The sequence below is a fragment of the Myotis daubentonii genome, chromosome 3 (assembly GCF_963259705.1).
Source record: "Myotis daubentonii chromosome 3, mMyoDau2.1, whole genome shotgun sequence".
In the NCBI taxonomy this organism is placed as follows: domain Eukaryota; kingdom Metazoa; phylum Chordata; class Mammalia; order Chiroptera; family Vespertilionidae; genus Myotis; species Myotis daubentonii.
The window spans coordinates 188,855,474-188,880,884 of record NC_081842.1 but is presented as its reverse complement, the minus strand read 5'-3'; the positions used below and the strand labels follow the sequence as shown (position 1 = coordinate 188,880,884).

The window sequence follows — 25,411 nt, the reverse complement described above, 5'->3', positions numbered from 1 at the left end:
AAGCAGTGCCTGTTCAGAGGGACTTACCAGAAAGAAATCAGTGAAGTGTTTTAACCATTGGAGTGGGTATTTTATTGTGTTTGTGTTTTAGACAGATTCTTATGATCTGATAGGTAAGGGCTAGAGATAATTATTAATTAAATAAAAAATACTATTAAAATTAATTTTTTATGTTTCTTTTTACTTTTTTAAATGTGACCACTAGAAAATTGTAATGAAGTATTCAGATATGGCTCAAATTATATTTCTCTAGAGAATCTGTGATAAAGCTAGCTTGAACAGTGAAAGAATTTAGTAATGTAACAAGGTATATACCTAATATGCACAACTCAATAGCTGTCACATACACAAACAATTATAGCCAGATGAAGGATGTAACAAAAGGAAAAACCCTGTTTACGATCATATCAAGATGAAATATTTAGATTTTTGTATATTGAATTGTATTTAATAGATTTTATAGATGGGAGGGGGTGCAGTTTATGTAAAAAATATTGTTATGTGCAAATACTACTACATTTGTAGCTTTTATTTCTTTTTTTTGTTGTTCCATAATTCAGTAAAGAAAGTCTTCAATATTTCACCATTCACTTTGCTCTTGGCTATAGATTTTTTTTAATAGATGCCCTTTTCTATAAAGAAATTTCCTTTTATTCCTAGTTTGCTGATAATTTTTATCATAAATGGGTGTTGAATTTTGTCAAAAGCTTTTTTGGCATTTATTGAGATAATATATGTTTTCTTCTTTATTTTGTTACTGTAGTGAGTTCATTTTTTTTCTATTATTTTTTTCTATTATTAAACACCTTTGTATTCCTGGGATAAACCCCACTTAGTCATAATATGTTGTCCTTTAATATATTGCTATATTCGAGTTGCTAATATTTTGTTAAGGATTTTGAATCTATGATCATAAGGATATTAGTCTGTAGCTTTATTTTCTTGTAATATCTTTGTCATGTTTTGGTACCAGGGTTAAGTTGGCCTCATAAAATGAGTTGGGTAGCATTACCTCTTCCTCTGTCTAAAGAGGTTTTGTACAATTTGTTAAGATTTCTTCTTTAAACATTTGCTAGAATTCACCAGTGAAGCCATCTGTGCCTGGCATTTTATATGCGGAAAGGTTTCTTAATTGCAATTTCAATTTGTGAATTATTTATAGAGCTTTTCATATTCTGCTTTTTATATCCATTTACTATTTAGTTTTCTTTTTTCTTTTTTTTCTTGATTAAGGTATTACATATGTGTCCTTATCCCCCCATTGCCCCACCCACCTACCCACGCCCACTCATGCCCTCAACCCCTCTGTGTCCATTGGTTAGGCTTATATGTATGCATACAAGTCCTTTGGTTGATCTCTCCCCCTTACCCCCACCATCCCCTACCTTCCCTCTGAGGTTTGATGGTTTGATCGATGCTTCTGTCTTTGGATCTGTTTTTGTTCATCAGTTTATGTTGTTCATTATATTCCACAAACGAGTGAGATCATGTGATATTTATCTTTCTCTGACTGACTTATTTTGCTTAGCATAATGCTCTCCAGGTCCATCCATGCTGTTGCAAATGGTAGGAGTTCCTTCCTTTTAACAGCAGCGTAGTATTCCATTGTGTAGATGTACCACAGTTTTTTAATCCATTCATTTGCTGATGAGTACTTAGGCTGTTTCCAAATCTTAGCTATTGTAAATTGCGCTGCTATGAACATAGAGTGCATGTATCCTTTCTGATTCGTGTTTCTAGTTTCTTGGGATATGTTCCTAGAAGTGGGATCACTGGGTCAAGTGGGAGTTCCATTTTTAGTTTTTTGAGGAAACTCCATACTGTTCTCCACATTGTCTGCACCAGTCTGCATTCCCACCAACAGTGCATGAGGGTTCCTTTTTCTCCGCATCCTCACCAGCACTTGTTCGTTTGTTGATTTGTTAATGATAGCCATTCTGACAGGTCTGAGATGGTACCTCATTGTCGTTTTGATTTGCATCTCTCGGATAATTAGTGACTTTGAGCATGTTTTCATATGTCTCTTGGCCTTCCTTATGTCCTCTTTCGAAAAGTATCTATTTAGGTCTGTTGCCCATTTTTTTGATTGGGTTGTTTATCTTCCTTTTGTTAAGTTGTATAAGTTCCCTGTAAATGTTGGAGATTAAACCCTTAATGAAGATAACATTGGCAAATATGTTCTCCCATGCAGTGTACTTTCTTGTTTTGTTGATGGTTTCTTTTGCTGTACAAAAGCTTTTTATTTTGATGTAGTCCCATTTGTTTATTTTCTCTTTAGTTTCCATTGCCCTAGGAGCTGTATCGGTGAAGATATTGCTTCAGCATACTAGTATGTCTGAGATTTTGTTGCCTGTGGATTCCTCTAAGATTTTTATGGTTTCCTGTCATACATTTAAGTCCTTTATCCATTTTGAGTTTATTTTTGTGTATAGTGTAAGTTGGTGGTCTAGTTTCATTTTTTTGCATGTATCTGTCCAATTTTCCTAACACCATTTGAAGATACTGTCTTGACTCCATTGTATGCTCTTGCCTCCTTTGTCAAATATTAATTGAGCATAGTGGTTTGGGTCGATTTCTAGATTCTCTATTTCTATTCCATTGGTCTATATGTCTATTCTGGTGCCAGTACCAGGCAGTTTTGAGAACAGTGGCTTTGTAATAGAGCTTGATATCTGGTATTGAGATCCCTCCTACTTTGTCCTTCTTTTCAGGGTTGCTACAGCTATTCAGGGTCTTTTTTTTTTTTCCAGATGAATTTTTTGGAGAGTTCGTTCTAGGTCTGTGAAATATGCCGTTGGCATTTTAATGGGGAGTGCATTGAATCTATAGATTGCTTTGGGTAGTATGGACATTTTAATGATGTTGATTCTACCAATCTATGAACACGGTATGTTCTTCCATCTGTTTATGTCTTCCTCTATCTCTTTTTTCAACGTCGTGTAGTTTTCTGAGTACAGATCTTTTACCTCCTTAGTTAAGTTTATTCCTAGGTACCTTAATTTTTTTGGTGCAGTGGTAAATGGGATTGTTTCTTTAATCTCTCTGTAAGTTCACTATTGGTGTATAAAAATGCCATAGATTTCTTGACATTAATTTTTTATCCTGCTACATTGCCGAATTCATTTATTAAGTCTAATAATTTTTGATGTAGTCTTTAGGGTTTTCTATGTATCATGTCATCTGTGAATAATGACAGTTTTACATCTTCTTTTCCAATTTGGATACCTTTTATTTCTTCTTGTCTAATTGCTATGACTAGCACTTCCAGTACTATTTCGAACAGGCGTGGTGAAAGTGGGCATCCCTGTCTTGTTCCTGTTCTTAGGTGAAATGGTTTTAGTTTTGGCCCATTGAGTATGATGTTGGCTGTAAGTTTGTGGTATAAAGCTTTTATTATGTTGAGGCATGATCCTTCTATTCCCACTTTGCCGAGGGTTTTTATCAAGAAAGGGTGTTGGAGCCCTAGTTGGTTTGGCTCAGAGGATAGAGCATCGGACTGCAGACTGAAGGGTCCCAGTTTCAATTCCAGTCAAGGGCATATGCCCCGGTTGCGGGCTTGATCCTCAGTTGGGGGCATGCAGGAGGCACCCAATCAATGATTCTCTCTCATCATTGATGTTTCTATCTCTCTCCTCTCCCTTCCTCTCTGAAATCAATAAAAATATATTTGAAAGAAAGAAAGAAAGGATGTTAGATTTTGTCAAATGCTTTTTCTGCATCAATTTATATGACTGTGATTTTCATCTCTCAGTTTGTTTATGTGATGTATCACATTTATTGATTTGCAGATATTGTACCATCTTTGCATCCCCGGGTTAAATCCTACTTGGTCATGGTGTATGATCTTTCTGCTGTAATCCTGGATCCGATTTGCTAGAATTTTGGTGAGGATTTTGGCATCTATGCTCATGAGGAATATTGGCCTGTAATTCTCTTTCTTTGTGTTGTCTTTACCTGGTTTTGGTATTAATTGTATTTTTTCAAGGAAGCTGGCCATTTAATGTAAAATTTCAAATGTATTTATAAAATTAATTAATTAATTAATTTTTTAATGTCTGAAGGATCTCTTTTTATATATATACTAGAGGCCCAGTGCACAAAAATTTGTGCACTCGTGGGGGAGGAAGAGGGGGTTTCTCAGCCTGGCCTGTGCCCTCTCGCAGTCTGGGACCCCTCGGGAGATAACGCCCTGCTGGCTTAGGCCTGCTCCCGGGTGGCAGAGGGCAGGCCCAATCCCTAGGTGCAGCCCCTGGTCGGGCTCAGAGCAGGGCCGATTGGGGAGTTGGGGCGCCGCCCCCTGTCATGCACAGAGCAGGGCGGATTGGGAGGTTGCAATGCCACCCTCAGTCACGCTCAGGGTAGGGCCGATTGGGGGGTTGGGGCACTGCCCCCTGTCACACTCAAGGCAGGGTCGATGGGGAGGTTGCGGCGCCACCCCCTGTCACGCACAGAGCAGGGCCCATCAGGGGGTTGGGGCACTGCACCCTGTCATGTCACACACAGAGCCACAGGGTGATCAGGGGGTTGGGGAGCTCCCCCGTATCAGGCACAGAGCAGGGCTGATCAGAGGGTTGGGGCGCCTTCCCCTGTCACGAACAGAGCAGGGCGGATAGGGAGGTTGTGGCCCCGCCCCCTGTCACACACAGAGCTGCAAGGCGATCGGGGGGGTTTGGGTGCTGCCCCCTGTCACGCTGATCCCGGAGCCGGGAGGACTCTCGGCTCCGCTGATCCCGGTGCTGGGAGGCCTCGCAGTTCCGCTGATCCCGGCACTGGGAGGCATATTACCCTTTTACTATATAGGATAGAGGCCTGGTGCATGGGTGGGGCTGGCTGGTTGCCCTGAAGGGTGTCCTGGATCAGGGTGGGGGTCCCCACTGGGGTGCCTGGCCAGCCTGGGTGAGGGGATGATGGCTGTTTGCAGCTGGTCACACACCCTTCAGGGTGGGGGTCCCCACTGGGGTGCCTGGCCAGCCTGGATGAGGGGATGATGGCTGTTTGCAGCTGGTCACACACCCTTCAGGGTGGGGGTCCCCACTGGGGTGCTTGGCCAGTCTGGGTGAGGGGCTGAGGGCTATTTTCAGGCTGGCCGGTGACTGAAGCTCCCAACTGCTCTTTTGTTCTTTTCTTTTTTTATTCTGGGCCAGCTTTAGCTCTGGCTGCAGCTCTGAGGCCTCTGCTGCTGAAAGCAAGTATCTGGTTTGTTTGGGTTCTATAATCGAAACAATGTATAACTCCAGCTCTTAGATCCCAGCTCGCTGAAAGCAGGTTTCTGCGGTTTTGTTTAGCTTCTATATTTGTTAAAATGTTTCAAACTGCAAGCTCAGAGGCCGGCAAGGCAGGCGGGGAACCTTGGAGTCCTCCGTCACTGAAGCAAGCAAGCCTCATGTTCGCTTCCAGCTGCCTGGCTGCCGGCCGCCATCTTGGCTGGCAGTTAATTTGCATATCTCCCTGATTAGCCAATGGGAAGGGTAGCGGTCGTACGCTAATTACCATGTTTCTCTTTTATTAGATAGGAAATATTTTATTTTTTTTAAATTAAATCTTTATTGTTCAGATTATTACATTTGTTCCTCTTTTTCCCCCCCATAACTCCCCTCCTCCCAGTTCCCGCCCCACCCTCCGCCCTCACTCCCCACCCACTGTCCTCATCCATAGGTGCACGATTTTTGTCCATTCTCTTCCTGAATCTCCCACATCCCTTTCCCCCCCAAGAATAGTCAGTCCATTCCCTTTCTATGTCCCTGATTATATTATAATCACCAGTTCATTCTGTTCATCAGATTATTTATTCACTTGATTCTTAGATTCACTTGTTGATAGATGCATATTTGTTGTTCATAATTTGTATCTTTACCTTTTTCTTCCTCTTCCTCTTCTTAAAGGATACCTTTCAGCATTTCATATAATCCTGGTTTGGTGGTGATGAACTCCTTTAGCTTTTCCTTATCTGTGAAGCTCTTTATCTGACCTTCAATTCTGAATGATAGCTTTGCTGGATAAAGTAATCTTGGTTGTAGGTTCTTGGTATTCATCACTTTGAATATTTCTTGCCATTCCCTTCTGGCCTGCAACGTTTCTGTTGAGAAATCAGCTGACAGTCGTATGGGTATTCCCTTGTAGGTAACTGGGTTTCTTTCTCTTGCTGCTTGTAAGATTCTCTCTTTGTCTGTTGCTCTTGGCATTTTAATTATGATGTGTCTTGGTGTGGTCCTCTTTGGATTCCTTTTGTTTGGGGTTCTCCACGCTTCTTGGACCTGTAAGTCCATTTCTTTCACCAGGTGGGGGAAGTTTTCTGTCATTATTTCTTCAAATAGGTTTTCAATATCTTGGTCTCTCTCATCTTCTGGCACCCCTATAATTCTGATGTTGGTACGCTTGAAGCTGTCCCAGAGGCTCCTTACACTATCCTCGCATTTTTGGATTCTTTTTTCATTTTGCTTTTCCCGTTGGGTGTTTTTTGCTTTCTCGCATTTCAAATCATTGACTTGATTCTTGCGCTCCTCTGGTCTGCTGTCGGGAGTCTGTATAATATTCGTTATTTCAGTCAGTGTATGCTTAATTTCTAGTTGGTTCCCCAACATAACATCGAGGGTCTCATTAGTTTTCTTGTAGATCTCATTAAGTTTATCGGCAGCTTCTAAACAGTTCTTGAGAGACCTTAAAAGTGTGGTTCTGAACTCTATATCTTCCATTGACAATTTTGTCCTGTTTCTTTGTCTCCGCATTTTGTTATGCTTCCTTGGTGCACCCCCTAGTGGTCTTTGTTCGCAGTCTTATAGTTAAACCTTGATTGTTGTAGCTAATCCCAGGGAGGGTTTGACCTCCAGGCCAAGTGGCTATGAGAATCAGCTGTGTCAGCAGTGAGAGAACTTCTGTCCTCTAGGGAGGTGCTAATCTAGCCTTTGCCTGAGGCTATCCGGCAAATGCCTCTGTGCAGGGCTTGGGCAGGGCGGGTCGCACAGGATCAACAGTGTGGGCCGGAGAGAGCAGTTATGGCGGCTCTCGGTCCTGTCCCTAGGGGCTCTGCCTCTCTGAGTCCCAGCACCCGCTGCAAAGCTCGGAGAGAAAGCTGCACTCGCTCTGACCGAAGCCAGACAGTCCCGCTTCTCCCGTTTGAGTCTGGGTCCCTAAAGACTTGCCTGTATCTGGAGCTCAGAGTCTGCGACTCCCTCCCGATTGAAAACAACAACCGCGCCCTCCGCCGCCAGCCCGCTCCTCGCACTCCGCACCTCAGAATTTGACTTCAGCACTGCGCCTCCTCTGAGTGTCCGTATGCATTTCTCTTTCCTCCTAGTTGTAGGACTTCCACTCAGCCAGCGTTCCTGTGGTTCTGGGTGATGTCCCTTCCGTCTTTTAGTTTTACTTTTGAAGTAGTTGTTCAAAGCAGCAAACTCCGGCGTTAACCTATGCCGCCATCTTGGTTCTCCTAGATAGGATATATTTTATTGATTTTTTACAGAGAGGAAGGGAGAAGGAGAGAGAGTTAGAAATATCCATGAGAGAGAAACATCGATCAGCTGCCTCCTGCACCACCCCTACTGGGGATATGCCTGCAACCAAGGTACATGCCATGCCCTTGACCGGAATTGAACCTGGGACCCTTCAGTCTGCAGGCCGAAACTCTATCTGCTGAGCCAAACTTGTTGGGCTGAAGGATCTCTTTTATTCTGGATGTTCATAGATTAGTTTTTCCCCATATATTTTTATTGAATTCAGAGAGGAAGGGAGAAGAGAGAGAGAGATAGAAACATCAATGATGAGAGAGAATCTGCAATTGGCTGCCTCCTGCACACTGCCAGTGGGGGATTGAGCCCACAACCTGGGCACGTGCCCCTGACCAGAACTGAACCTGGGACCCTTCAGTCCGAAAGCCGACGCTCTATCCACTGAGCCAAACCAGAGAGGGCAATTGTGTTTTCTTTATTTCTTAATCAGGTTTCTTGAAGGATTATCATTTCAAAGAACCAATCTTTGACTTTTTAAATTTTCTTTATTATATGTCTGCTTTTTTTTTTTTCATTGACTTATTCAGTCCTCATTGACTTATTTCTTATATTTAGTTTCTTTTAATTTTATTTGCTATTCTTTTTCTAGTTTTGAAATAGATTAGATCATTGATATTTAACCTTTCTTCTCTTCTAATATAAACATTTAAAGCTATAAAATTATTTCTGAGCACTGCTTTCCATAAATCTCACACATTTGGATCTGTCATATGTTTATGAATTTTAAGTGTCAAAAATTTTTTTGACATTTTAATTTATTGGATATATGAGTTATTTACAAGTATATGTCTGTTAATTTCTTAGCATTTTGGTCTTTTCTTATTAATTTTCTGGTTTTGATTTCTATTTAATTTTTATTGTGGTTAGAAGAACGTATTCTGTATTATTTCAATTCTTTGAACTTTATTGAGGATTGCTTTTTTGCCCCACATATTCTATAAGCAATGAAAAGAATGTACATTTTACACTTATTGGGTGTAGTGTCCTATATGTGTCTGGTTGGTTGGTTATTTATTTATATTATTAGTTGGTTAATTGTATTATTCAAATCTTTTCTATCCTTATTGATTTTTTTTTTCAATTTCTTGACCAATCAGATACTGAGAGGTTAAAATCTCCAAGTCATAATTAGGGAATTTTCTGTTTCTCTCTTTAGTTCTCTAAACTTTTACTTTATATATTTTGTGTTATTATGTACATAGACATTTAGGGTTATTATAGCTTCCTTCTGAATTGACTACAGTCATGAGCCACATAATGATGTTTTAAACCAACAACAGATTGCATATTCAAAGGTGGTCCCATAAGGCTATAATGGAGCTGAAAAATTCCTGTCACCTAGTGATGTCATAGCCTTCGTAACATCATAACACAGTGCATTACTCATTTTTTAGATATGTTTAGACATACAAATATCATTGTGTTACAGTTACTTATAGGTTTGTAGCCCAGAAGCAATAGGCTATACCATATAGCCTAGGTGTGTACTAGGCCATACCATTTAGGTCTGTGTAAATACCTCTGTGATTTCGCACAACAATGAAATCGCCTAATGACACATTTCTCAGAAATATCCCCATTGTAAAGTAGCACGTAACTATATTTTATCTTGATGAAATGCCCCTTTTTAGTCATCATACTTCTTGCCTTAAAGATTATCTTAGCCACATGAGCTCTCTTTTGGTTAATGTTTACAGGGTATATATTTTTCCATCTGTTTGTTTTTATATTCCTATGTCATATTTCAAGGGTCCTTATAAACACATATAATTAGGTTATGGAGTTTTGTTGGTTTGGCATGTTAATTTTTTCCTATTGTTTTACTTAATCAACTTGTATTTAATGTAATTATTTGGATTTAAGTCTGTCATTTTGCATTTTGGTTTTTTTCTCTTTGTCTCAGTTATTTCTCATTTCTTTATTCCTTCTTTCTTGCCTTCTTTTGGATTAATCAATCATGTTTTATTATTCCATATTTCTCTCCTTGGCTTTTAGTGATACATTCTTGTGTAAGTCTTTAATTAGTTACTCTATGCCAATATGTATCCTGGACTTATTAAAGTCAACCTTAAATGTGTGTTCTAAGCACTCCCCAAATAATGCAAAATTCTTAACAAAGTTTGGATCCCTTTAACCTCCACTTTCTTCCTTTGTACTATTGCTGTCATTATATATATATATATATATATATATATACATATATATATATATATATATATATATATTCTATATAATAAAAGGGTAATATGCAAATTGAGCCTAATGGCAGAACAACCGTTGGACCAGTCACTATGAGGCGCACTGACCACCTCTTGGTCCCTTTCCTTGGCTGGCAGGCTCCAATCACCTGATGGCCACCCACAGCGGGGGCGGGGCCGGGGCCAGCGAGTAGGCGGGAACAGCTGACCTCTCAGTCTTTTCCCCCAGCCATCAGGCACCGATCATCCAATGGTGAACGGGGAACCGGGGGTGGGTGGCAGCGGGGAGTGGAGCCGGCTGCGGGCAGCTGAGGACGATGACCCTGATCGCAGGCCAGGCCTAGGGACCATACCTGCACACAAACTTCATGTGCCAGGCCTCTAGTGTATATATATATATTAATTCTTGTTCAAAGAATCAATAGTAGCCCTGCCTGGTTTAGCTCAGTGGATAGAGCATCAGCCTGTGGACTGAAAGGTCCCAGGTTCAATTCCGGTAAAGGGCACATGCCTGGGTTGCTGGCTTGATCCCCAGTGGGGGGCATGCAGGAGGCAGCCAATCAGTGATTCTCTCTCATCATTGATGTTTCTGTCTCTCTCTCTCCTTCTTTCTTCCTCCCTGAAATCAATAAAAATATATTTTTTTAAAAAAGAATCAATAGTCTTTTTGTGTCTACACACATACTTACCCTTTCTTATGCTCTTATTCCTTCCTGAAGTTCCATCCTTCGATCTGGGATTACTTTCCTTCAACCTGAAGAATTTCATTTTTACTTTTTGTAGGTTAGGTCTGCTGGTGACAAATTCTTTCAGCTTTGATTTGTCTTAAAATGTTATTTCACCTTCAATTTTGGAGGATATTTTTACTGGGTATAGAACTCTAGATTGACTAAAATATATAAACAGCCAACTTAGAGTTCTGTACTCAGTGAAAATATCCCTGTTCCTTGGATATGGGCCTTCTTAGGTTCTTGATTAAGAACTTAATAGCTCTCCATCTCCTTACCCCTGAAAAACTACAAGAACTTGTCATACCCTTGAGAAATTTAGAGCTTACTTCTTTGACCTCTCACTTTTCTTAAAATTTTAAAATCTTGCGAAAATCAACTCAACTATGTGTTTGAGATAGAGCTCCTCCTTCTAGTGGGAACTTGTCTCCTAAAACCTTGAGATTATGGGAGATTTTATTTTACATCTTAGAAACTCTCATCCTTGCTTCATGTCTCTAGTATACAGGCTCAGAACTCACACATGGAGCTTCTCAAATTTTAATCTGTCACAGCAACCTCTCTGATTTCTCTTTCCTCCAATAGAGCTCCTCTCATAGGCCAATCTTGATCCAAAATTCATGCCCCAAATTGGCATATGCCCTCAGGAAAGAAAACAGTGTCAGATACCTCAGAAGCCCTTCCCACCTAGGTCTGGAATTCCAGTTCATCTAATCTTCATAATTTCTACAGTTCTGCAGTGTTATTTACAATAATTTATCTGACTTTTACAAGTTGTTGCATCAGCAACAGTGCACTGTCACAATCTATTACATTCTACCTAGAAACATAAGAAACATTACCTTCTACTTCACTATAATGAGTTTTTTAACTAGTCTCTCTAGTTCTTATCCTGCCCCACCCCCTCCCTGAGCAGCCAGTGTTCCTTTTAAGTATATGCTGTCACTCCTGTGCTCAGAATCCTCCAGTTGCTTCCCTTCATACTTAGAATAAGTTCAGGTTCACTTTTTCAGTCTACAAAGTCCCACATGATCTTATCACTACTCCCTTTCTAACCTATTCCCTCTCCACTCTCCCCTTTGCTCACTCAGTTCCAACTATATACTAACCTTTCCAATTCTCAAACACGCTAACATGTTCCCATCTCAGAATCTTTGCACTTGTTATATACTCTCTACATGTAAGGCTCTTTCCTCAGATCTTCATAAAGTTTTGCCTTTATTTCATTTGGGCGCTCTCCAAATGTCATCTCTTCAGAGAGGACTTTCCTCACCCTTCTGTCTCATTACCTTGCTTTAGTTTTGACCATAGCACTTATATAACAATATATTTTATATTTATTAGTTTATTTTCTGTCTCCCCGACTAGAAGGTAAGCTCTGTAAGATGGAAACTTTGTTTTGTGCATTGTTCTATCCCCAGGGTTTAGAAGAACGCATAACCTATAGTAGGTGCTCAAGAAATATTTGTGGAAGAATTCGATATCTTGAAGAATTATCTATTTAAGGAGAAGATGAATGATTGTAGCAAAATTGAAAGTACTCTAACATAGATGTCTACAGAATGCTTTGGGAGAGGGGGCACTAACTTAGTTGGGATGTAGTCAAATAAGACCTCATTAAGGAGGTGAGTGTTGGAAACTGAAAATTGATGTATGTCTGACCAGGAAGAATAGAGAACTCAACATATACAAATGACTTGGCATTCAGAAAACAGTGGGTCTAGAGAACATGGGTAAAGTTGACAGGAAGTGACATCAGACATAACTGGAGAGAAGGCAGGGGCAAAGTCACAGAAGTCCTTGGATATCAGGATAAAGAATTTGGACTTTGCCTTAAAGGTAATATGGAGCAAAAATGTTTAAGGTAAGAAGAGATGCTATCAGATGCATTATATTTCTATGTGTTTTACTACTCCTTACTATAATAATCACACTAAAACATTAAGAAAATTGATGTAGAAAATCCCTGATTTGGTTGAAGAGCCTACTTTCAAAACATAAGTCCTCATCCCAACTTATGGTGTAACCTGGGGGAGGCATCATTTCCTCTTCTGAACCTCTGATCTTCATTCTTAGCATGAAAGGGTTGTAGGCTTTCTGTCTCTGAGTCTATGGTTCTGTTTATATGCCTTGGGGAGAAATTTTTAATATTTTTCTACTGCATATACCAGAAATAATTAACTTCCAATTCTAGCCAATCTAACTTCAGTTCTCTTCTGAGATTTTCTAATATTTAGGTCAGATGCCAGGAAACTAGCTTTTTGGGATAAAACTACCCAAGTGGAAGTAACAAGTCTTTTTTTCCCCTCCAGCTGGGATGGGAATACAGGTGGAAGGAAGGGGTGATAGAATGAGTTTCTTTCTTACAGTTGTGATTCCAAAGAGTCCCTACCCTGCATCTGATGTGAACACTGAGAAGCCCAGCATCCACAGCAGCACCAAAACTGACTTGGAGCATCAACCAGGGCAGAGGGGGCGCAAAACAGGAAAGAAGCGGGGTCGGACACCCAAGCCCCTAATTCCCCATCCCATCGCTACCCCATCCAAGTCAGCTGAACCTTTGAAATTCCCAAAGAAGAGGGGTCCCAAACCTGGCAGTAAGGTAGGTAAACGTGGTTTTTCCAGAAGAGAGTAAAGGACTATAAAGGGATAACTCATCCATATCCATCCATCCTGGAAAGGGGCGTGTCTGGCCCTATTCTTCACCTTGTGTATACTTTTAAGAGGAATTTACTAAAGTTGTAATCCCTATTTAGCTATTCACCTGGGAGTAGGTTATATTACATATAGGATAGTATGGATAACAAACAAATTTTGACTTTGAAAGTTACTCATATTCAAGGGAATTCTGGTCTCTGTCTGCCATAGATGGAAGCCCTGCTCCTGATCATTAACCTACCCAAAGTGGATGCCCAGGTTGATAAACAGAAAGAGTAAATTGACTTCATAAATGTATTTTTTCTATTCTTAAAATTTTTGCCTCTTTTTAAAGGAAATTATTGAATACCTACTAAGTATCAGGCTGTATATCAGACACCATTATATATCACATAATCTTCACAAAACTCTAGGAGATGAGTAGTGTTAATGTTATTTAAGAGTTAAGTAAATTGATACTTAGAGATACAATATGACTTCTCTAGCGTCACATAGCTAATAAACAGAGATGGGTCTCAAGATCTTCTAGTTTCAAGGTCACTGCTGCCCTACCATATATTCACTCTTGCATTTCTTGAGGGAGATAACACTTACCTTTAGTGTAGGAAAAGATTCCCGAGTCAAGCTTCACTGAGCACTGTTCACTATGCATGACCAGTTCTTCATGCATATCTTCCCTAGGGAAACCACTGATATGAAAGTTCCTCAGCTTCTTCTCTAGGGCTTCCTTTGGCATCACCTTCTCCACTCCCTCCCTACCTTTCAGGATTTCTCTGCAGCAAACTCCTGAGCTAGACTACCTGACTTCCACTATGGAGATGATACCCAATCCTCCTGGGAACTCCATTCCAATATCATAAGTTCTTCCCTAGGTTTTTGTTTGTTTGTTTGTTTGTTTGTTTGTTTACCTCCAGCTGACTTTGGTCCTTCTAGAATGTAAGCTCCTTAAGGTCGAGAACCTAATCTATTTCTTCTCTCTTTTTCCTGTAGTGCCTTATATCTCAGTCTCTTGAGAGATGTTCAGTATATGCAGGATGGATGGATGGATGGATGGATGGATGGATGGATGGATGGATAGTTTGAGTGATGATGTTCCAATTGAAATTGTTTCTTATTTATTGGCTTTGAATTCTTGATGTCACATCCTGATCTTTGTATGTAACACGTAGTGCTCCTGACCTACTACCATCAACCCCTACCCCATGTCCTGATTCATTTTTGTCTCCATAACTCTCTTCTCATTCTGATGTTTGGAGGAGGCTGAAGACCCTAGGATTATAAGGCCAGAGAAGCTGTGCTTTTGATGATGTGAGGGCATTTTTAGGATAGTCAAATTAAAGAGAGAGAAAACTTGTCTGTGAGGTTCCAAAGACAGAATTAGAACCAAATAAGCAGAAGCTCAAGCAGACAGGTTTTGTCTCAGGATAAAGGAAATTTAACTAAAAATCTATAGTTAAATCTATTCCAAAATAGAAGTAGTGATGCCCTATCATTAGAAGTATTTCATCAGGGAGTGGATGACTGTATGGAAGGGGTGTTTTCAGAGACAAGGAAATAGAAATACTGGGATGGAAGGTTGATTAAATGACCTTTAAAATCCTTCAGAACCTAAGAACTATGACTATGATTGCCTCTGCTCTGTTTCCTTAGGCAGTCCCAAATATAGTAGCCAGAGTCCTCTTTCTTTCAAACCTCTTGAAAACAGTAATTCTCATCTCATCCTGTATTTCAATGGCCTGGCATTTGACTCCCTAATTCCCCTTCCTGTCCATTTTACCTACTGCTAAAAGTGTATATCCTTTCCATTCAACCCATAACCTTTATATTCCTTTGTGAATCAAAGTGGTCTTGTGACTAGAGGCTTTGAAACCAGGCATACTTGTTACCACATGTGTGACTTTGAGTAAGGCTGTGAGCCCCATAAAATGGAGATGAGGTAATATATGAATAGATATAATGTATGTAATAGCACCTCAAATAATAATAATGCCCTCCATTTTTCTGGTTTCTTCTACAATTACTTACCAGGCAGGATTGTTCCTTCAGGGACCCCAGGAAGTCCTACTACCAACTCAGTGAAGTTGAACCTTTCTACCCCAACTCATTTTTTACTAGTATTTGGATTTACACTTTTAGCAATATCAAAACTATGAGGGGTTGTCCATATCCCACGTATGCTTTCATAAGTGTTTGTGTGATTCCTTTCACAGGCAAGGCCATCTTATAGTATATAATTGCTGTCATTGGTGCTGTCTCTTTAAATAATAGCACTCCTAGAAGGCAGAAAGGTTTATACACGTCCCAGTAGTATACCCTACATGACATTTAGCAAAAGAGATTTCTGAACCTCAGTGATGAATATGTTTCCCTTGCATTCCGAAAGGCTTTTAGAAAACTTTGTCTTGGAAAAATCCTTCTCCCCCAGAGGCTTCCCTGACCACATAGGGGAGATGCTAGGCATTTCTCAAATCATTATTACTTCCCCCATCATTGGTATTCTATACTGTATGCTTCATTGAAAAACAGTATTGACACTTATATGCCAAGTATCATGCTAGGAATGGTACTCCAAATCAGACTCTCAGGGAACTCCAGGCTAATCGGGTACAGCAGTATATCTAATCTAATAAAAGAGAAACATGCAAATTGACCGTACCTTCACTACAACCCCAAGCCACACCCACCAGCCAATCAGAGCAGCTGTATGCAAATTAACCCAACCAAGATGGCAGCCGGCAGCCACGGAGCTGGAGCAAGCAGGAGGCTTGGTTGCCCTGGCAATGGAGCAAGCCAAGCTTCCTGCCTGCCCTGGCCAGCTGTGGCCTCCGCTAAAGGCAACAAAGTTTCAATTATAGAAGATAAATAAATCCTAAATACCTGCTTCCAGCCAGCCTCCACTGGGAGCTTGGGTGGCTGGGGGCTGTGGCCAGCCTGCAAACAGCCATCAGCCCCTCACTCAGGCTGGCCACACCATCATGGGATGAGGGTCCCCACTGGGGGGCTTGGCAGCCTACAAACAGCCATCAGCCCCTCACCCAGGCTGGCCAGGCACCCCAGTGGGGACCCCCTACCCTGAAGGGGCTGTGGCCAGCTTGCCAACAGCCATCAGCCCCTCACCCAGGCTGGCCACACCCTCATGGGGTGAGGGTCCCTGCTCAGGGGCTTGACCAGCCTGCAAACAGCCCTCAGCCTTCTCACCCAGGCTGGCCAGGCACCCCAGCAGGGACCCCCCACCCTGAAGAGGGTGTGGCCAGCTTGAAAACAGCCCTCAGCCCCTCACCCAGGCTGGCCAGGCACCCCAGCGGGACCCCCACCCTGACCCGGGACACCCTTCAGGGCAAACCAGCCAGCCCCCACCCATGGATCAGGCATATAATAAAAGGGTAATATGCAAATTGACCCTAACAGCAGCCCCCTGAGTGCACAAATTTTTGTGCACCGGGCCTCTAGTAAGTATATAATGACAATACATGTGACAAGTGCAACAATACAAAGGGCAGAGATACCACAAAAGAGACAATAACTATAGGAAATCTAGTTATTTGTCAGATAAAAAAAAGAAAGGATATTTCAAACAGAAGGGATGGTTTATTAGTATAAAGATGTGGACCAGGTATGGTTTTTAGAGAAGTATTATAGTTAGAGATTATTAGAGTATAAGGTCAAAGATAATAAATGGCAGGTAATGAGCACAAGAGGTAGGCAGAGGATAATAGTTTGTAGAGTTAGGGGAAGGGACATTTCCATTTTTCAAGAAAGAGAAAGTACAAAATAATGTCAAAGTAGACTTAAGCCACAGTATTTTTTTGATTTTGCCTGCACAACTAATAACCTAGAACTTCAAATCATAATATTGAATCTAGTATAAAAGAGAGTGAATTAAGCTCTGGCCATACAGAAACCCAGAATCTTGTGCATCGATTCAGAAAATATTTACTAAGCATGTACAGCTTTGGACAAGATGTTGTGTGGGGAAAGAAAGATAAAACACAGTCCCATCTACAAATATATGTTTGTTTCATGGATGAATTAAGTACTAGAATAGAGGAATAAGAAGACAAGTTACCTATCATGGGTAGCAAATTTTCCCCCATCCATTTTGACAGAGAAAACCTCGGACTTTGCTGAACCCACCACCCACCTCACCAACAACCAGCACCCCTGAACCGGACACCAGCACTGTACCCCAAGATGCTGCAACCATCCCCAGCTCAGCCATGCAGGCCCCCACAGGTAAGAGCAGATTGTAGTACTAGCTGCAACAAGCCCTAGGTCTCTGTGTCTGTACTTTCTAGTCTTGCACCAATAATTAGCTCCCTGTCCATTTATAAACCTAAATAAGATCTTTTTGTAAAAAAATTTACCTTTGGCATCTGAAATAGTTTCATGGAAACCTCCATCCTGTCAAAAAACAATCAAAGAAACTTTACATCAGTTTGTCAATAGCCACACAAAAAACAAAACTATGAGAATGTCTCTTCCTGCAACCCAGGTACATGCCCTTGACTGGGAATCGAACCCGAGACCCTTCTGTGCGTGGGCCGACTCTCTAACCACTTAGCACACTGGCCAGGGCTGTCCCATAGTTCTTGAATAGTCTATTCTGGCTTATTGTAGGGCCTTTTGGTCTGAGAGAGTCTATGGAGCATAGATTTAAAATCATTCTGACATTGTAACAAGAGATTTTCTTCCCCATTCTGGATTTGACCCTTTCTCAATTTAGGGTTGTTTTTCTTAAGGAGAGACAGTGAATGAGAAGCAATTTTATTTGTGAACTCTGCAAGTCCTGGACTTCTTTATGTTTTACATTAGGTTGTTTGTGTGTTTGTTTTAAGCTGATTCCTCTCATTCTGCACTCTTATCACAGGGAGTAAAATCACCTTAGCTATTTATTGAATTTATCAGGTACATTTCCTATTTCTATATTACTTCAAGTGACAGTGCTAACTTTCCACCACTACCTAGTAAGTATCCCCTGTCCTCCATCTTCCAATAAGATTTTTCTCACTTTAAGTCTTCATTGACGGCCTTCTCAACACTCTCTTTGTGGCCCTTTATGCTTCTTTCTGCTGCCCAGTCCCAAAGTCAGTGGCATGGGTGCCAGGCTTTTGTTACTGAGCACCCTATTTCAGATACTACATTCTGTTCCAATAATCTTGTGCTACATAACAAACCTCCACAAAACTTGATGGCTGAAAACAAGGTGGGTAGGGCTGAGTGGCAGCAGCTTGTCTCTGTTCCATGCAGTGTCAGCTGTGGCAGGCTGACCAGGGCTGGAGGATCACTTCCACCACATGCTGACAGTTGGTTCTGCCTGTTGGTTTCTGTCCACATTGACCTCACCAGAGGGTGGCTTTGCCTCCTCACACATGGTAGTTGGGTTCCAGAAGTGAATGTTCTAAGAAACAGGAAGTGGAAACTGCTAGTTTTTTAAGCCCTAAGCTCAGAAACTGGCAGTGTCATTTCCACTATATCTGTTGGTCAAATATCACAGAGATTGATATTAAGGAATGTCAAAGAATTTTGGGGCCATGTTTTAAAACTGCCACATTCTTCTAAGGGTTTCATTGTCTGTCTTTTATATTTCACTCTTTAATCCATGTAGAATTTCTTTTTTTAATCATTACTGGGCTGATTACATTTTTCTTTGTGTTTCTTAATTAGGTGGAGTTCCCATACAGTGAAATATACAAATCTTAAGTGTAAAATTTGATGAATTATAATCAGTGTAAGCATCCATGAACTACCCCAATTGAGTTAAAAGTCATTTCTGCCCATTCTCCTCTCCCCAGAAGTCACCTCATGCCTCCTTACAGTCTTCACTCTCATTTTTATCACTGTAGATTAGATTTTTCTGTCCTGGAACTTAATATAAATTGATATATTACATATAGTATACTCTTTTCCATCTGGTTTATTTCTCTCAAAATAATGTTTGTGAGAAGCTCTCTATCAATAGTTTGTGTTTTTTTTATAGCCAAATGGTATTTCAATAAGTGAATATACAATTTTTATATCTACTCTCTTGTTTATGGACATTTGGGTTTAGAACTGGTATGACTAAGTTGCTATGAATATTCTTATAAGGTTTCATTTATTTTTATTCTTATCTCTGAGTTCTTACATTTTTATTTATTTTGTTTTCAGCAAAAGAGTCATGTTTTGACATGGAAGTCCCACTTCTTAACAGACTTCAACCAATCCTTCAATTATTAGATCTATCCACCTCCAGAGGCACCGGCCCATTCTTGGGCCTTTTGTGAATTATAAGATGAAACAGCTTGGTTCTCACCATTGACCACTCTTGGTTAAGGATTTAGCTTTCTTAGGTCTGCTTTCCAGCTTCTGAAATTGTATGTTGTTTTCTCTCTGTTATCTGGCTCATTTTAGTGGGTTTTATGAGAAAACATAGTTAAATATTTAATTCATCTTATTTCTCCTTTTTTCCTTTCTTTATTTTCACCTCTCACCTTCCATATCATTTCTCCGCCTTTCTATTTCCCATGTTCTTCTCTCCTTCTTGCTTCCCCTTAGAATGATAAAGTGAAAGAGTCCCAGGAAGGGTATCTGGCTCAGCCCCTCATTTCACTGATGGAAAACATGAGGCCCAAAAGGGCAGCCTTTCATCCACAGCCCACACAGCTACTGCACTTACCCTGTTTGCCTTTAATAAAAAGAGAGACGTTTTGCCCTCCAACTCCTTCAGTTAGTGAGCCATGACCATGTGAGAAAGAGTGTCCCTACTGAAATGGAAGCCTGGAAGGAAAATCAGCAGGGAGAGTGTCATAGCTGAGCAGGCTTCCGGAGTCCTTCGGGAGACCAAGGAAGCAATTCTGTTTAGGACTGCCCTTTCGTGTGCCCTTCCCCCAATGGTGCCAGGTGGAGGGTTGCAGTTAGGGGAGTGCCCAGCTATCTTGACAGGAGAAACTACTGAAACAAATATCTGGATGGCACCCTCAAGCCATTTTCATATTTTTCTTTATTCCTTTTTTAAAAACTTGTTACTACTTTCTTGGACCTGAATGTTGATATAGAAGATAAAAAGGGGACTCCAAGGCCCAGAACAGAAAACAAGGCAAGTGACCAACGGTGTGACCATTCTAAGTCCAAGGCTGAACACACACACACACTTTTTTTATATTTTCATAATCCCACAATTCCTTAAACATAGAAGGTAAGATACACAAAGAATATGTGAGCAACCAAGTACCAAAAATGAAAGGACACATATCTGGGAAATTGTTTAAATTTTTTTTTCAGTGCACAAAAAGCAAAGTGCAAGTTCCATGCCTTGGCTTTTGGTCAGGCTGTTCTTCCAGCAGGCTATGTTCCCAGAGCCTTGGGTCATGCAATTTTGGCTGGCAGCAGCTTGGCACAGCCACCCTTTTCCCCCTCCCACAGTGTGTCACCAGCTTAGCAGCTGGGAAACCTGCTCAGGACCAGAGTCCAGGGTACAAAAGACAGAAGAGAGCACTGTTGTCCAACTTCTCCACCCCGTAGACTCTTTAAGCTTTTTAAATTTCATTCTTTGTCTCCTGCAGTTTGTATTTACTTGAACAAGAATGGCAGCACAGGCCCCCACTTAGATAAGAAGAAGGTCCAGCAGCTCCCTGACCATTTCGGGCCAGCCCGAGCCTCTGTGGTGTTGCAGCAGGCTGTCCAGGCTTGCATTGACTGTGCTTATCACCAGAAAACTGTCTTCAGCTTCCTCAAGCAGGGCCACGGTGGTGAGACTATCTCAGGTAAGCTCCCCTGGGCAAGACCTTCTCAATTGGCTAATTTCTGACGAGGCATCCTGATTCCCACTTCGCACCTGAAGGCTCGGGAGAAATATGACGGTATCCCTTCCTCGGAGAGTCCTCACTTTCAATGCTCAGAGTTCCTCTGAGCATTATGCACACCTCTGCCAAATAGAATACCCACACAGACTCTGTTTAGAGCCTTAACTGAGCCTCTAAACAGATGCCTCCACTGTGGACCTGCTTTGCCTCTCCATATAGAAAACATATGTGTGTTGTTTCAAAGGTATCCTGGGAGATAGAAGAATCAAAAGGGGACCATCCTGTGGCAACAGGGGAGTTTCTCTAGACTGCCACGGCCTCCCACCTGGCATGAGGGAACCATATTGTCTTCTCTCATTCTTTTAACTCCTTAGCTTCCCAGTTCAGAGCCAGCCCTGATTGGAGGGAGTTGACTGCCAGGGCAGAGAGGAGTCATCCCCTCTTTCTTTCCTGCTGTGAGATCTGAGTCAGCTGCACAGTGTTTTGTTGTTTTCATTGAGAATAGTTACTTTTTCTGCTGTGCCCCTGTTCTCTTTCAGTTCTCTTAAGTCCAAAACCCTATTCTTTACCCACCAAACCTATGAAGACTTGACCTAAAGCCTTTTAGTCTGAACTGTGTTTTCCTCCATAGTCTCCTGCCCCTTCCTTCTAATGAGTTGCAATATCCAACCTCAGGAAGCAGTTGACATGGAAAACCCCATGAATAATCCAACTGTATTCTTTCAGCAAACATTTATTGAGCCCTTACTATATGTCAGAGATTATTTCCAGACACTGGCGGGGGAAGGGGAGAAAGGAAGATGACAGGCTCAGACTCTGCTCTGGTGGGAAAGGAAGAATATCTCACTGTGAGAGGTGTTATAGCAGAGAGATATGTACAGGGTAGTGTCAGAGCCAGACGAGAGTAATTGCCTGAGAAGAGGATGGGGCAGGCCAGGAAAGCATTGTTGCAGAAGGCTGAGAACTGCATAGTAAATCAAACTTTCCTTTCCTTCTGAGGCAGAGGCCACGCCCTAATCTCTCCTTTGCTTTTGTGCAACAGTCTGCAGGGACCCAGCTTCTTCACTGCCTCTCTCTCTCTCTCTCTCTCTCTCTCTCTCTCTCTCTCTCTCTCTCTTAAATATATTTTTATTGATTTCAGTGAGGAAGGGAGAAGGAGAGAGAGAGAAATATAAGTGATCAGAGAGAATCATTGACTGGCTCCCGCACACCTCCCACTGGGGATCGAGCCTGCAACCGGGCACATGCCCCAACCTGGAACCGAACTGTGACCAACTGGTTCATAGGTTCACTGCCTCTCTTTAGGGCAATCACCTACACCTATAGGATTCTTTCTCTGCCCCAAAATTGGTTTCTGAGAATGGTCTATCACACACACACACACACACCCCTCCACCCCCCACCCCGCATTTCCTGCTGTTCTCAGAGACAAATGCAGAGGCCTTTAGCTTTTTAAAGACTAGACAGATACTTTTTGAATAGAAATAGAGAGTAAAATAAAACGAAGCATGGCATAGTTCCAAATGTTGCTGAAATTCTAGTGCTCTTATACAGATCGGATTGTGCGCACAAACCATTGCTGGCAATGGCTCTATTCTCCTCTTCTGCCCAGTTCCTCTGTTCTTGGGCCGTTCTTACGGAAATAGCACCCTAAATGAACAGATTTCCTGGATGAGGCCCAGCCAACTGATGGAGCAGATAGAATTATGTTCACAGTTGTTTTCACAAGTTGAGTAAAATCCTTCCAGAGCCCCGGGTGCAACAGATTTGGCCTGGCCACTCCCATTACTGCAAGCCCTTTGGAGTTGGAGGCAAAAAACAAACCCGGGAGGGAGGGAGGGAGGAAGGGAGGGAGGGAGGGAGGGAGGGAAGGAAGGAAGGAAGAAACGTGGGCAGTGATTGCCTTTGTGTAACCAGGTAAGCCTGAGACACGCTGTGGGCTGGCCTGCCCAGCACTGCACTGAACTGCCCGCCTGACATGCTCAGCCCTGTTTACTTCACTTCACAGCCGTGTTTGATCGAGAACAGCACACCCTCAACCTCCCAGCAGTCAACAGCATCACCTACGTTCTCCGCTTCCTGGAGAAACTCTGCCACAACCTTCACAGTGACAATCTGTTTGGCAACCAGCCTTTTACACAGACTCACTTGTCACTCACCAACACAGAGTACAGCCACAGCCACGACAGGTACCTACCAGGTAGGAGCTGGGATGGGGCCTGGGCTAAGAAAGGGGGCAGGGCTAGTAGCAGCTCTAGGGAGGGCCTGGGATCAGCCCTCTGACCTGCTAGCCTGGCACCTACTATCCAGAAGCCTGGTTTTCTGTCCTTAACCTTTACCCCATCTGGGACTTTTTGGTCTCCTCTCATCTTTACTCTCTCTTCAGGATTTTGTCCCTTCTCTCTAGAATGAACTTCCTTTCCTCTGGTTTTGTCCCTGAAAAAAGGTGGTTCACGAATCCTCTTCTGAGCTCCAAACTGCATGTGGAGTCACAGTACATCTCCCAGTGTGAGTCTGGCAGCAAAGGCCTACCATAGATCTCCCTTGCCAGCAGGAAGGTTTAGCCTCAAGCTACAGATTGAGAAATGTGCTCCCTGGTGATTGGCCATCCACTCTTTCCTTTGGCATGTAGCCCTAACTCCTCCAGCACTGCCAGTCTAGCAAGTCAATTCAAGTTCCTGCTGTTTCTAACTAGGCTGGAAAATAACTTTCTTAGTTAACATACCAGACCCACAACGGGAAAGCGGATGCCACGTGGCCGGATCAGTGACTAAGCACTTCCGAGAGAGGTTAAAGAGTGAATGGAACGCGGCATCTCTAATCTGGAGCCCGGGACACAGACGACAGGGAGGGAAGGAAAGCTCGGCCCTAAACGTAGCGAGGTAGGTCATTGTTGAGAGAGGGAGGAAAGGCCTTTAAAGAAGCCCTGTGGACTTTGTCCTGGCCCGAGGAGTGGAGAGGTGGTGTTGTTAGCTTCAGAGCTGTGCTGTCTGTTGATGGGGGAGCATATAAATCTGAGAGGTGCCCCCTTCTGACCTTCTATACCAGTCTTGTCCTCACACTGCCTTCCCTAGTAGTCTTTTTATTTTTATCTTAGCAGAATCACTTCTGATAAAGTGCCACTTCTGAAGAATGTGTTCAGGGAAGTGACTACTCAGCCCCAGCCACCACCCGCCCCTCCTTTATTTTTGCATCCAAATGAGTACTGCTTACATAACTTATGAAAACATACTGACTTTCAAATATTGCTTGTGGGGACCAGGCCATCTGGTCTGCACAGACATATTTGTGACCCCGTCATTGATCCTTTTTCTTACCTAACCTGCTCTAAATTGTGTTCTTTCAGCATCAGAATCTCTGAGAACAGAAAAAGGCATTCTCACCTAGAGTTAGAATGTCCCACTGGGAGTCTGGGCTGAGCATGGTGAAGTTAGTGCAGACAGAGGCAGGCTGTGAAATGTCCCCAGCTATTGGCAATCAGGAACTCTAAGTTGTACTTCAGTTATAAAAGTAAGGCCCATCTGGGATTCTGGAAGAGCAGATACATGAAAGGGAGTAGCATGTCCATGAGTGTAGCTGCTAGTCTAAAGACAGATTTCTCGAAGAAATAGCAACTCCGAATTCCTTAATGGAATATGGTTGTTAAGAACTAAGAGAAATATCCTGGTAGCAGCATGCAGATACTGGTAGCGGTGCATATCATGGACTGCAGTCCCCAAGGTAATTTGGTATTATGGGCATGACCTTTCCTGGGTATTCTGTTCCAGTTTGCATCTCTCTGATTCAACTCTGACTCAGATAGGAGGAAGCAAGCTTTAACCTCTTATCCTTATCCCCTCACCAAAGAGACCAATACTAGGGTTATCACATTCCTCCACTGGCTGTCCCCCTTTCCTTCCCTCATTTTCAGACAGATTCAGTCAACTTTGCACCCTCTGTGCTCTCTAACCTCTGTTTCTCGTGGTGGGTTCCCAGCCACTTAGCTGCTCTCACCCTAGTTTTTAATTGCTTTCCTAAAATGAGCATTTTAACTCTGCTCAGACAAGTCAGAGCATCATCTAGATTTCTGACTCCTCTGTGCTCCTTCACTTATGACTTCTGCTTAAATACTCCTAATGCTAAGTTACTCACTGTCACCTTTGGCAATCAGTCTTACTGTTAGACCCTCTGATTGTGAAAATGCCTCTCTTTATAGCTGAAATCTGTCTTCTTTTAATACCTGTCCACGGTTGCATTCCCTGTCTTCCCAGTCCTCTTCCCATCCCATGATTGCCTTTAGGGTTTTTGTCTCCTCTGACTGTTCTTCAGATTCTACATTCCCAGGTTTTTTCTTCTTTGCTTCTCACCAGTATTCTGGTCACCCTCCGCTGGGAATTCTGGTTTTTAAGGTCAGCCTTGCAATACGATACTCAGAGAAGATCTGCCACTCACTAAAAATAAATGCATAAGGGCAAGATCCTTATCTGTCTGTTTACCTTTGCATAACCCCATCCCTAGGATAGTGGCTTGCAAACAAAGAGTGCTCAACCAAATGTTGTTGA

General features: G+C 42.1%; 1 protein-coding gene across 24 annotated transcripts in view; it reads left to right on the top strand.

The window, feature by feature from the left end:
* Positions 1 to 25,411, top strand: part of SCMH1 (Scm polycomb group protein homolog 1) — a 136,786-nt gene that overhangs the window by 98,702 nt on the left and 12,673 nt on the right. For 23 of the 24 annotated variants that reach the window (XM_059689771.1, XM_059689768.1, XM_059689772.1 and 20 more), the window contains 4 exons: positions 12,801 to 13,033; positions 17,196 to 17,322; positions 20,631 to 20,831; positions 22,879 to 23,070. In XM_059689771.1, coding sequence (XP_059545754.1) covers positions 12,801 to 13,033; positions 17,196 to 17,322; positions 20,631 to 20,831; positions 22,879 to 23,070 — 753 coding nt within the window. The remainder of the gene's footprint in view (positions 1 to 12,800; positions 13,034 to 17,195; positions 17,323 to 20,630; positions 20,832 to 22,878; positions 23,071 to 25,411) is intronic. The other variant, XM_059689770.1, reaches the window with a different exon arrangement.